At 31.8% G+C, this 12914-nt stretch overlaps 2 protein-coding genes across 2 annotated transcripts; both read right to left on the bottom strand.

Moving 5' to 3' along the window:
- Positions 1–308: 308 nt before the first annotated feature.
- LOC131015433 (NDR1/HIN1-like protein 6) lies at positions 309–1741 on the bottom strand. Its single transcript, XM_057943836.1, has one exon. The coding sequence runs from the start codon at positions 1360–1362 to the stop codon at positions 562–564; it is 801 nt and encodes a 266-aa protein (XP_057799819.1). The 5' UTR covers positions 1363–1741; the 3' UTR covers positions 309–561.
- A 6719-nt stretch (positions 1742–8460) lies between these two features.
- LOC131015435 (pathogen-associated molecular patterns-induced protein A70-like) lies at positions 8461–9650 on the bottom strand. The gene has a single exon (XM_057943838.1). It carries the CDS (start codon positions 9526–9528, stop codon positions 8752–8754), a length of 777 nt encoding a protein of 258 aa, XP_057799821.1. The 5' UTR covers positions 9529–9650; the 3' UTR covers positions 8461–8751.
- Between the last annotated feature and the right edge of the window lie 3264 nt (positions 9651–12914).

Raw genomic sequence — 12914 nt, 5'->3', positions numbered from 1 at the left:
AAAGTGAAAATGAGTCAACAAAACCGGCTTCATTTTACTAAATAAATTTTTTATATATATTTTAAAATAAAATTAAGTTTATAAAGTATTTGTAAGATTCGAACCCAATTTCACTGTTACACTTAGTGGTGGGAACTGTTAATACAGCTCTCACAATTGATAATTTAGTGAAAACAAACACAATTGTCTTTGTATCTACACGCTACTAATTATTCAACTAAATCTAACCATCAATAATCAAATTATGAATGCAATTCATGCTATTATTAAATGTAACAATACCAATTATTGGAATTTAATTACGCGTATGCACCATAAAAAGAATAATAAAATTACCAAACATAAAATAAAATTTAATTACATACCGATCCCTTTAGTTTCCACTAATAACAAAAAGTAACCCCCAAACTTTGCATTTGTATATCCAAAAGAACCAGAAAAATATAAATTAAAAGGAAAAAAAAAGTATAGCAGCATCGATCGCATTGATAATAAAACATTTAAAAATAAATAAAATGCCAAAATGATTTTATATCAAAAATAAATAAAATAAATAAAATCTCAAAAGGTCCATTTCAAGATCTTGATTCTGAGATCAACCTGGCAGTCGGCGGCGGCGGTGTTGGCCGGAATGACGGTTTTGCCCCTGGGCACGGCGCCGTGAATCCCATCGCATTTCACTCTGATCCCGAATTTCCTCGCCTTCAGCTTATCGATTTTCACGGCGACGGCGGTGTCCACCACGATCCGAATCGGCAGGCCGCGGGGCCGCCGCAGGTCGGATTTCAGCAGGTTGAGCGAATCGGCGTCGAGGAGCTGCGTGCGCGGCGGGGTGGCGGCGTGGATGACGGAGATAGCGCCGGCGGAGCTGTTGAAGGCGGCGTACGAGGTGTTCGAGAGAATGACCGAGCGGGAGAGCAATGCGATGGACATGGCGTCGTAGGCGAATTGGATTTTCTTGTTAGGGTTCTTCGCGGAGAGGGTGACGTTGATTCTGGCGGTGAGGCGGGTGGAGTCGTCGGCGGGGGTGGTGGTGAGGTTGAAGGCGGAGATTTTGACGGAGGTGACGGAGAAGGCCGGGCGGTGGGGGTGGTAGAGCGCGTAGAAGGCGGCGGCGGCGATGGCGGCGATGAGGAGGGTTAGGGTTAGGAGGAGGACCGACCAGAAGCAGGTGAGGCAGCAGCAGCGGCGGCAGCTGAATTTGGGGGTTTTCTTCTGGCGGTGGCGCGAGGTCGGATTCGGGCGGTAGGGGTGCCGGTTCGGGTTGTATTTCGCCGGTGGAGCGGGCAGGGGCCCCGCCGCCGTGGGCTTGGCGGCGGCGGCGGAGTTTGGCTTGGTTGATGGGTAGACTCTGTCAGTCATGTTCGGGAATTAAATGTGTAGTGTTCAGATTTGCTCGTGTGTGTGTGTGTGTGTGTGAGAGAGAGAAAAAGAGTTAGAGAGAGAGAGAGACACTGAAAACTAGGATCGAGAGCCCAGAAGAAGAGGTGGAGAAGTTGATGTAAGAAAATTAGTATAAAATGGTTTGAAGATTAAAGAAAGTGAGCTAGTGAAGTGAGGAGAAAGAAATTGTTTTTCTAGTGAGAGAGAGAAAGAAGAAGAATTTCTAGTGAGAGAGAGAGAGAGAGGAAGAAGATGGAAAAAGTAGACAGTGAAAAACAAGAAGTAATGGTTGCCACTTCAACAAATTGTGGCTCTAAATCTGTATATTGTTTAATTTTTCATTTATTTTATTCAATTTTTGCCTGCTGCATGGCTGGTTTTGTATATATATACATATAGACGGCCGCTCCAATGAGACCCCCTAATTTTAATGAGATTTATGGTACGATTTTGTGTGTTTATTTTATCAATCCTATGGCTGATATTGTATATGGAAGATGATTTTTTTTTTCGCGGGGTTATTTTAAATTTTTTTGTTTATCAATATATACTACATTGTTCATCAGTATATACTGCCTTGTTCATCAGTATATATGTCTTATTCATTACCAATTTTTTAAATCTTATTTTTCATCAGTATATACATCTTATTCGTTAGATATATGTCTTGTTCATTAGTATTATATGTCTTATTCATTATCCTCATGTTACACGAAAAATAGGGGGTTTCACTGTAGCGCGCCTCTATATATATATATATATAATATATATGTGTGTGTGTGAGAGTGAGAGAGAGAGAGGTGTGTGTAGTGTGTGTGATCTCTGATTATGAGGCGTTGATATAGTGATGACGCGTGGGATATGGATTGAGACAAACAATAGTGGAGCCTTCTCGTTTTGTTTTGATTCAACAAAATGCTAAATTCTTTCAATTTCCAGCCTTGAAATCCAATTTTCAGCCCCACAAAAATAAAAATAAAAATAAAAATACTAGTATTATATTTTATAAATAAATCCAAATTTCGTTCAATTAATTTCGAAGACTTTTATTCCCCTTTTTCTATAGATACGTCTATCTGCACATTCCACTTCGGTGATATATTGTTTTTAAATACTATAAATTATAAGTCATTTTTGTATTTTAGATCGTGGAGTATTTTATAATATGTTCACAAATTATGGTTTATACTTATTTTAAAATAAATTGGGGGGGGGGGATTCAATTTACATAAGAGTGTTATTTTGATAATAAATTTCATCAAAATATAATACTATATATATCCGTGGAATTTCAGTATTATTATATGTAACAATTTTTTGGTTGAAACTTAAATGAGTTTTGATGTATTCATAAATTGTTGGAGCAATAAAAGAAAAATAATGATCTGCACTTGAATTTTACTTCCAGTTGGCATTGAATTATGCATCACAACTTTAACCAAACAAGTAAAGAAATTATTCTTAACTTGGACGTCTCTTTACGGTTTGATCCTTTTTCAATAAATATTATTTATATTCATAATGAATTTCTTGCCCCACGGAAATGGCATAAATTATTATTATTATTATTATTATTTGAAAGGGAAAGCGTACGACTTTATTACTCAATGTCAAGACATACAATATCCCTAAGCCAACGTGGGAAATCTTGTGTCCACTGGCAACTACCATCAATTTTACGCGCATACTGTGCTAAACAATTGGCGGCTTCATTCGCCGATCTATACATATGGAAAACCCCTATAAGTATACTATCGCGAGCAGCATTAACAATCTCTCGTATATCCGTCGGTAAAACATCTGCCTCCTCCGCCGGATCAGCCATAACTCTCGCTGCCAACATAGAATCAGTATAAATACGAAGCGGCCTGAAATCACACTCCACACAAAACACAATACCCGCCACCACCGCCATAACTTCTGCTATCATAGTATTCCTCGAAGGTTGGGTTTTCTCGTATATCATATTATTATTATTATTATTATTATTATTATTATTAATATTATTATTATTATTATTATTATTATTATTATTATTATATGTGAGTGAGATCATAACTAGATTTATTCTTATCCAAAAACGAGAATATATAAGTCGGTGAAATATTTTTATGTCCTTCACAAATCATATGAAAATGAAATTGCTTAACCAAGTCCAAATTAAGCCATGTTTGTGCATGTGTCGAACATTTTGTCTAAAAAATTATTTGTATTGACTTAGCCTAAAGTAGAAGCATTTCCATAAATCAAGAATCCAACGCATAATCATAATTAACTTGCCAACAACTAAAGTATTCTCCTTTAAGTAAATTAGTTATTGTAAATAATTGTTAATTACTATGTGAATCAAAAGTTTATTTGGACTGTCAATGAAGTCATCAATCCACTTCAAATTTAGATTATTATTACTTAGCCATGATTATTAAATTAATTTTTTTTTATCAATAAACTGAACGGTACCAGAGGTACCAAAACGTCAAACAAGGGGTGAGTACTCGTTAGAGCACCAAACAGAAAAAGAAACATTCGACTCTACAACATGGGAAATCTGATTCCAACTCCAAAGCCTACCTTTGATATCTTTAACAATATTTGACTCCTCCCAGTTCTTATTCTCAAATTAATTTAATTTAACACAATCTTTCATCGAATTTATAAATACAACCTAACTCTTAATCCTAGTAATTTATAATAGTCCTTTTTTTAATTACAAAAAGTATCTGATATATAATCATATAATATAATTGCAAAAAATTAAAAAAAAAATATTTTCAAAATTCCAACATATGAAAAATCCAATTGAACTTATGTTAATTTTCATTAACACTCATTTAGATTAACATAAATCTTAAATCAGAAGAAAAAACTAGAATTGAAGGTAACAAAATATATACTTATTCGGCTTAATCCAATTTAATTGTTTATAATTATATTTATATAGTCATGTGTGATTCTGAAACCGTAAATTTTTTTATTTTTTATTTTTAAAGTGCAACTAACATGCTATTTCAAAGTGTAGGAGACTTATTGATCCAAAAAAAGTTGTAATTATTACCATAATAGAAAAGTACAAAAAGTGTAATTAGTTCATTAATCGTCTGAGCACTCATTGCTGTCTTCTTGTATTAACTTAACTCAAAAGTCAATAAACAAGGCTTAAATTAATAATTAAATTTTGATAATCGAGGTTTGAGATTAGCAAAGATGCGTGCAGTTTAATCTATTATGCAATAATTAAGAATTTAGTAAGATTATTTAGTCAGGTTTTATTAATTAGGCTTAATTCTGCACTCGTGTCAGTTGCCACCGACACATGTAAAAAATATGATTACTTATTATTAATTTATTTTATTTCATTTATTTCTTATTTTTTCCAAGTAGAGAGGTGGGGGACTGAGGAAGGTATTGGCCCTATCTGTCTAATTACTTTGGTCTTGGGAAATTTTATTTATCTAATTATTTTTATTAATTAGATTCAATGCTATTTTTTGAGATATTCCGTAATTGAGGATATTAGACATGTCTTTAAATTTTAATTGAAGCATCAAATTTTAAAAATATTTTGTACATATTTATGGTTGCGTGGTAATTTATGTAACAAAATTCACACAAACGAATCCTATATAATTGTGATTATTAGTTTTGTATGTGTACTAAATAAAATGTTTAATTGGTTTTGCATAAATTATAATTTGAATATATTATATGCCCTATATCTACAAATACATGTTAATTCACATGAATTGAAAGCGTGTTGGAAAAACCTCTATGTATATATTCCACTTTTTTTTTTTTTCTAGCGCGTGTAAGGAAAAATGCAATCAATTTCAACGATCTAAAAAATTAATTTTTTTTTTCTCTCAAAAAAAATTAATATGAAATTATCAATAAATTAGCAGATGAATATTTGGTATATTAAAAAAAAAAACAATTCCGAGTTTTTCACAAAATTGTGATAATAATTGAACTAGTAGAATCTTTTACCATGCATATCAAGCAAAAAGTCTAAGACATTTGATATTAAAGGAATTATACAGTGGTGAAATTGTAATTTTGTTATTAACGTTACTAAGATTTTTATAATAATATGATTAAATCAAGAAAATTGCTAACTTAAGTAATTGATGATCCATTCTAAATTAAAAAATTAAGTTGACTATCTTTGGTGAGTATTAGTGTTAAAAATAGACTCAATCAATCAATTGTATGAAAAATCAAGGGTCAAAATATTTTCAAAAGGTTGGACAACGGTCACAATGTGAATTATAAACAACCCAAAATAAAAAAGGATTAAAAAAATAAAAATGCAATAATAATAATAGCAATGCATGTGATGTGGTCATGTGAATTCGGCGGCGCATCATCAATAAAAATATACTTTGCTTTCTAAATATCGGACAAAATGTTTACCCCATTTAAATAATGTTGACAAAATAATGTCGACTTCTTTTTTGTGGAAATAGTGTTGAAACAACTTCGAAAACTATTTTATAGCTTAAGCGTTTAATTAAACTTTAAATTGTTAATATAAAACGCGAGCATCTCTTGTAAACAACGCTGACATTTAATCTACACAAGTAATCTTTTAATTATTATTATTATCCTAAAATTTGATAAATTATTTTGAGATCATCAAATTTATAATAAACTGTATAAAAATTAAATAACAAACAATGAGTGTCATATCAATCCTCTCAATTTATACATGCTTTTGTGGGATGGTGTTAATTTTTTTAAATAGAAAGGTCTATCATCCACGTCTCTAAATATATACTAGTAATATTTTTTGAAAAAACTTTAAAGTGAGATGGTATAGTATATAATATATTAATTTTTTTTAAGGGATATAACATAGGATACGAGCAATTCGATTTAAATAATAATCATAATAATAAGACATATCGATCCTGTGTGCTATAATATACTTCAAATATGGTTTGCATTTGACGCAATTCTAGTCAATAAAGAATATCTTAGTAAATTATATTCAAAACCTCATTTTACTTTTTTTGTAGTATGCAAATTTAATCAAAATGTAAAATAATTTTATTCAATATTTTGATATCTACGTACAGATTTCAGACTCCAGTTTGTCAGACCATTTAGCGAATTAAATTGATTTAATTGGAAATCTCAAGGTTTCAGCATCATACACCTAAAAGCTACATGAATCTAGTGTTTTTTTTTTAAATGAACTAAAAAAATATGTATCTCCCCTTGGTTTAAAAACATAATAAAAAAAATAGTTGACTTTTCAATTAATTTAATGTCCACTTCCTCTCCCACTCTATTAATATTATTGGGCCAATTATGTCACTTAGTGATTGTTCAATCAAAATTCAAATGAGGCCCAAAACACATAAGCCCAACTACTATTTTATTTTCATGATAGACGTGACCCAATTATGTTGTGATTTTATTTTGAAAATAAAGTAGGCCCAATACTATGAGTGTAATTTTTAATGAGGCAATTCTACATGCAGCCAAATTCCCCTTTTTTTTCTCCAATTATAAACTATAAGGTTAAATGATTTTATTTTATATATCGAAACTCAAGGATTACGCACTAATTATATAAAACAAATAACCGTTACTTCCCTCTCAAAAAAGTCAAACACAAATTTACCAATTTTTTTTTTTTGAGGAACAAATTTACCTACTTATTATCCTCAAACTTTGTAACCAAACAATTATTGATAAGATTTTTAATTTGTAAAACTATAAAAATATACGCCTAAAGGTAAACAAAATATGTAAAAAGTAAACCAAAAATACTTGTTAAAAAATCAATGAATAACGGAAAATGGGGAAAATGACATAAAAATAGAAAGAAATTGACCACCACCACTTAATCTTTCATATCATTGCACATCTCATTAAATATTTCTGATAAAGCTAGTATAGCTTAGATAAATTCATAGATTCCATTCTATAAATATGAAAACTTAAAGATGTGATTTAATTAGTTGCAACTTTTTGACCTATTCCACATAATGGTGGGTATAACTTAAAAAGAAGTGCCACATAGTAATTGGTTAGTATCACATCTATCACTATAAAACCACTGATAAATTTTAAAATAGACAAAAAAAATACTACAAGATTTATTCAAATTTGTCACCATCCAACTTATGTTTCTAGATTTTTTATTTATCATGGACCAAAAACTCCCCCTTCCCTACAAACTTACAAAGACAAAGTTGTTAGGTCATTTCAAAACAAAGATTTGAGACAACAAAACTAATCATAGATGGAAAAGCTCTCCTAATTGAGGGGCCATTTTAGTCAAATTGTAAAAAGCATGATTTGTAATTGTCTCTACTTTTTTATCTACTTTGAATCCCTACAACCCTATTGGCCCACAGTGGATAGTGGCATGGCATCAAGCAATTGCATTTATAGCCACATTTATTTGCACATGCCCCAAATATGTCCTTTTACACATGCCACTTTATCCAATTTCAAAATTAATATTTATACCAAAATAATTATTACTCGAAACGGTATTTCACACTCATCAAATGCACCGACAACCAATAGATGTAATTATTCATAAATTTTTGATTAGGTATAAACTTTAAAATGTAACGTGAGAATTATTAAATTATTAATTTAATTTGGTTTTTCCATCAATCAAAATTTCAAACAAATTGATTATGATTGGTGGCAAAAGCAAATCAAATCAAATTAATAATTCAATAGTTATCACGTTACATTTTAAAATTTAATAAAAGTTGAGTAATCTATAGACAATTAATCCTATATTAAAAATAAATTGATTAATAAAAATAAAATAAGTATAATAATAGTAATAAATTATTATTGTATCGTCAAGATTAATTATTTGAAAGGTGAGCTGTTGTTATTTTTTTTAAAAAAAATACTCCATAGTAAAATAAAAAAAAGACTTTGATTTTATTCGGAATCTTTTCGAATAATAATCTTGAATACCAAACACATAAATAATCTCATAATATTATTTAATTATCTAGACTTATTATAAGGTCTACCACACATGCACTAAAATGAGTAAATTCCAAATTCCTTTGCAATTGATGAGCAAGCAAAATACAAAAATAAGAATAATTAGCCATTCATTCATCACCACCTCCCAAGTTTTCCACCATATTATCACTACAAAATGAATGCAAACACCAACGGAAATGACCAAAATACCCCTCCCCAAAATCCAAGCCATTACCAAAAAGGTCCCAACTAACCACATGGATAAACAAACATCACCAAGACCTACCCCCCATTTTACCACCCCCCACAAACCAGAAAATTACAAAACGACCCCACAACTAAACACAAATTCCAAAACAACCCCCCCCAAAACATATTAATTTCTTTTCTAGCCCCCAAACTTCACCTCCCTCTCCCAATCATGTCCTTGTACCTGATAATCGAATCCAACCGCTGCAGCTTCAGCTGCTGCTTAAACCGGTTGATGAAGTCGTCGGCCTTGGCGTCGACGCCGTCGTCCGCCGCCGCGGACGGCGGCGGCCTCGCCGTGGCGGGGCGGCGCGCCTCCACGATGTCCCCCTCCTCGAAGTGGTTGAACGGCGACTTCACGCTCGCCGACTTCCGCATCTTCGCCGCCAGCTTCGCCGGAATCTCGCCGCCGGTGGGCTTCGTGTCGGATTTAGTTCTGCTGAAGTGGCTGTCGGCGAGCTGGTTGTAAACCTCGTCCATGCTCTTGTCAAGATTCTCCTCCGCCGCCGCCATCTCCGCCTCGTGGGCCTCCTCGAAATCTGCAAAGATCGGAGCTTTTTGGTGGGAATCGAAGTGGGCCGGGATTTCCGGGGCGGTCTGGGCGGCGGAGATGGGGGTTTCTTGGGGCGGGAAGAAGTAGTGGGTGGCGTGGGCGTCGGAATCTGGGATTTGTTTGTGGTGGAGGGAGGAGGGGGGCGGCGGAGGGGAGGAGTAGAGGTTGTTGAAGGATTTGAGGCGGTGGAGGAGGGAGGGCGATCTGGCGAGGGCGGCGGCGGCGGGGGAGGGGTTTTTTTTGGAGAAATGGGAGGTGAAGGCAATGGTGGCGATCATGAGATTGAGGAGGAGGAAGAGGACTGTGGGGGTTAACCAGCTGTTCATGGATGCCCAGAGAGAAGAAGATGGGATTGCAGAGGCTGAATCTTCCAGCATTTTGGCTGGACTTGGTGACTGGTTAGTGAGAGAGAGAGAGAGAGAGAGAGAGAGGTTTGTGGGAAGAGGGGAGATGGATTGGGGGATGAAGCAATGGTGGTGTATAGACTATAGTAGGTGGTGGTGTAACTTTTTTTTGAAAAAGATATTTTTATTTTTTTGGTAGAGGAAATAATATTTTTTGTTGTATTTTTTTTTTATAGAGGAAATAATATTTTGTGTTGTCGACTTGTAGGATGTGGACGTGGGTTGATAATAGTAATAAATTTTCTTTTTTATCAAATAAGTAACTTACTCACATAGTCACAAATAAAATCTATACGCTATATAAAGGTGAAAAAACTATCCGCACGCAAGCAGTACCATTACTCACACAAAAGTGGAAAAACTATCCGCACACATGCGAGATTGAACCCAAGACCTCTCACATATGAGAGTTTTTGGGTGCTTTAACTTTGCCACTTGAGATAAGCCTTATTGGCAGATTAATCATAATCCGTGTTTTCAATTTTCAATGTATTTTTTGAAAAAATGTTATTTTTTATACTAAGAATAATAAGATGTTGGTAACTTACGTCTTTATTTTAGAAACTCTATATTCTAAAAAAGTTTTGATTTATGTTATGTCTTCCAGAATGTAACGATGGAATGATGAATCACTTTATTAGATTCTTCAAGCTTACATTTTTTTTATTCATAAGCACGGAGCTTAAATCATTTTTTTTTTCAAAATGAAAGATTTTTTAAGTCACGTGAGTTTGAGTCTTTGAGATATTTTTTTTGAAAAATAATGAAAGTTAGATTACAAACTAAATAACCTACATCTTTTTAATAATATCGCGTTGTTTAATTTCTAAAGAATTAATATCCAACGTTTTGATATGTTTCAATAATGCTAGGAAGCTAAAAATTTGTATGACATATCGGATTTGATACGGAAATACATGCATGACATCAAGAGGTGGCATCGCGTTAAATTTGATACTGCTTATAATTTTTCAATGTCGAAATTTGTATACTGTATTGCGATTTTATAAAAACAAAGAAAAGAACAAATCTAAAAAAATCTCGAAAGCACAAAAACGGAGATTAAAGGTCGAGCCTCGCAAAAACCTTGTTAAGGAAAATTCAAAGGGGAAAATCTTAAGAAGGAAAAAAACATGATGCATTGTGATATTTATTGAGAAAAAAAAAATGAAACGTTTATTTGCCTTAAATAAATTACGTGACATTATTTTACAAAAAAACAAAATGTTACTATAAAGAAACCATGATATATATAGTGTATTGAATTTTTTTTATTGCAATGTGGTAGTGATTATTAAAAATAAATGCAAATAATAAATATTAACATAAAGTTGGACAAAATGATGTAGTAGTGGAACTTTTTTACTTGAGATCAATCATATCCTCAAGATGACTTTTTTCAAGCACCAATATTTTACAAATTCCAATTCCAATGTAATATAAAAATAAGAAGAATAATAATATTACTGAATTTATTCGTTGTCTTTTTCCTATAAACTATGTGAATATGTAATCACGAGATGTATTTAAATGGACGAGCCCAATCACGAAGGATAATACAATTGAGTATATTTATTCATCTTGAATATATTTATATTATAAAGTTTATTTATCTGGCTTATGTCATTTAAATAAATCTTAAATCTTTATTTATCTCGCTTTTATGTCATTTTAAACTAAATTTATCTATACAAATCTTATTTCTACCTTGGCCCCATAATTTTTTATTTTTCTAGGCTGGCCCTATAGTCATTGTTGAGCCCAATATTTATTTGGGTCAAACTAACTTTATAATTAGTTATTTCATTGTTTTCAGCCCAATATTTTATATCCATCCACCAAACTCAATATTTAATTTTCATGCGTCCAAGTCGTTGCAGTCCAACAATAACTCAAGCTATAATTTATGTACTTAATTAAAAGTGTTTTTTAGCCTAAATTCTAATTTCAAAAACAAAAATTATGGAATTCCTAATTTATGCATCAATACATTTCACCAAATCCTAGTATAAGGCATGGGCTGAAATTTGTCCTCCTAAAAATAAAATAATTTTATAAAATTTGTCTTCAAATTATATAATTTCTCATGAGACATCGTCTAGTAAATGGAGGGAAGTTGTAACAAGATGTTCATTAACAAAACAAAATTTGCCTTTTTAATACAAATAGGAAATACACTTTAGATAATCACCACACACAAACATTAGATTAATTTAGAGCTATTAAATAAGCATTTAATGTGACCATCAAAATACTTGACTTTTGTTTCACGCAATACAGTGTTTGTAGTCACGCATATTACATCAAAATTATTAAAGTGGGCGTCGAAAATCCTACGTGTTCAAATCTATCAATTACTAAAATAATATGGGTTTGTAAAGATAATAAAATGGGCAAAAATAATATTATTTCAGACAATCACTCTTTGATTTGAAGTTTTCATAAATATATCACATCAACTATATTATATGAATATGAATATAACTTGCACCATTTATGAATTGTGCTATAATGGGTAATTATTTATTTTTGAAGTTTGTGTGTTTTGTAACAAGTTTCCTTTTCTCGACCTAATGCTAGATTATGACAATTTACTTTACACAAAAATTGATATTATCCCACTTGCACGTCTCATTCTAATATATACATCTTGATATAAAACAAAATAAGGGTATAAGATTTTAATAGAATTTACAATACTAACAACAAATTAATAGTAATATTTTTTAAAACGGCGAGAAAATTATTTTTCTATGATTTTTTTTTGAAGGAGAAAAATGTGACATTTTCAATATTTTTTGATAAATTACACAAGTAAATAAAAAAATTTAAAGATCAAACGATGGTTAACTCGAACCCAATCAAGGTTTTGGACATTTTCATTCTTTTTTTATATATATAAATTACATAAGTAAATAAAATAAAATAAAAAATTATGCGACGAAGGACTCAAACCCAGAACCTCAAGTATTGGGCATTACCATTCTTATTTTCGGAGAAAGGTGATACGAATTATTTTTTAGAATACACATTCATGCACACTCGCGCATAATAAATAATTCAAATCTCTTCTTAATAGTTATAAAAAAATATTTTATTAATTGATATGTGCTTGAATAAAAAATGATTAAGATTAAGCTAAAGACACATATAAATTTAAAGCTACATCAAAGTGTTATTTACGAGTATTAAAAAATTAGTCAATGCTCATTTAGACTAAGTGGACGTCTACTATTCATAATACATTCAAAGTTAATTTCTTTAAAATAGAGCTAGGAATATACATATATTGCACATATATAACCAACATTTAACTCAAATGCATACCTTTGTCCAAAAAAAGAAAAAAAAAACCTCAA

Source organism: Salvia miltiorrhiza, chromosome 3 (genome assembly GCF_028751815.1).
Source record: "Salvia miltiorrhiza cultivar Shanhuang (shh) chromosome 3, IMPLAD_Smil_shh, whole genome shotgun sequence".
In the NCBI taxonomy this organism is placed as follows: domain Eukaryota; kingdom Viridiplantae; phylum Streptophyta; class Magnoliopsida; order Lamiales; family Lamiaceae; genus Salvia; species Salvia miltiorrhiza.
This window is presented reverse-complemented; position numbering and strand designations above follow the sequence as displayed.

Bases quoted from the DNA above. Each gene is read 5' to 3' on its own strand.
- LOC131015433 (XM_057943836.1), bottom strand. From the start codon at position 1,362: ATGACTGACAGAGTCTACCCATCAACCAAGCCAAACTCCGCCGCCGCC.
- LOC131015435 (XM_057943838.1), bottom strand. From the start codon at position 9,528: ATGCTGGAAGATTCAGCCTCTGCAATCCCATCTTCTTCTCTCTGGGCA.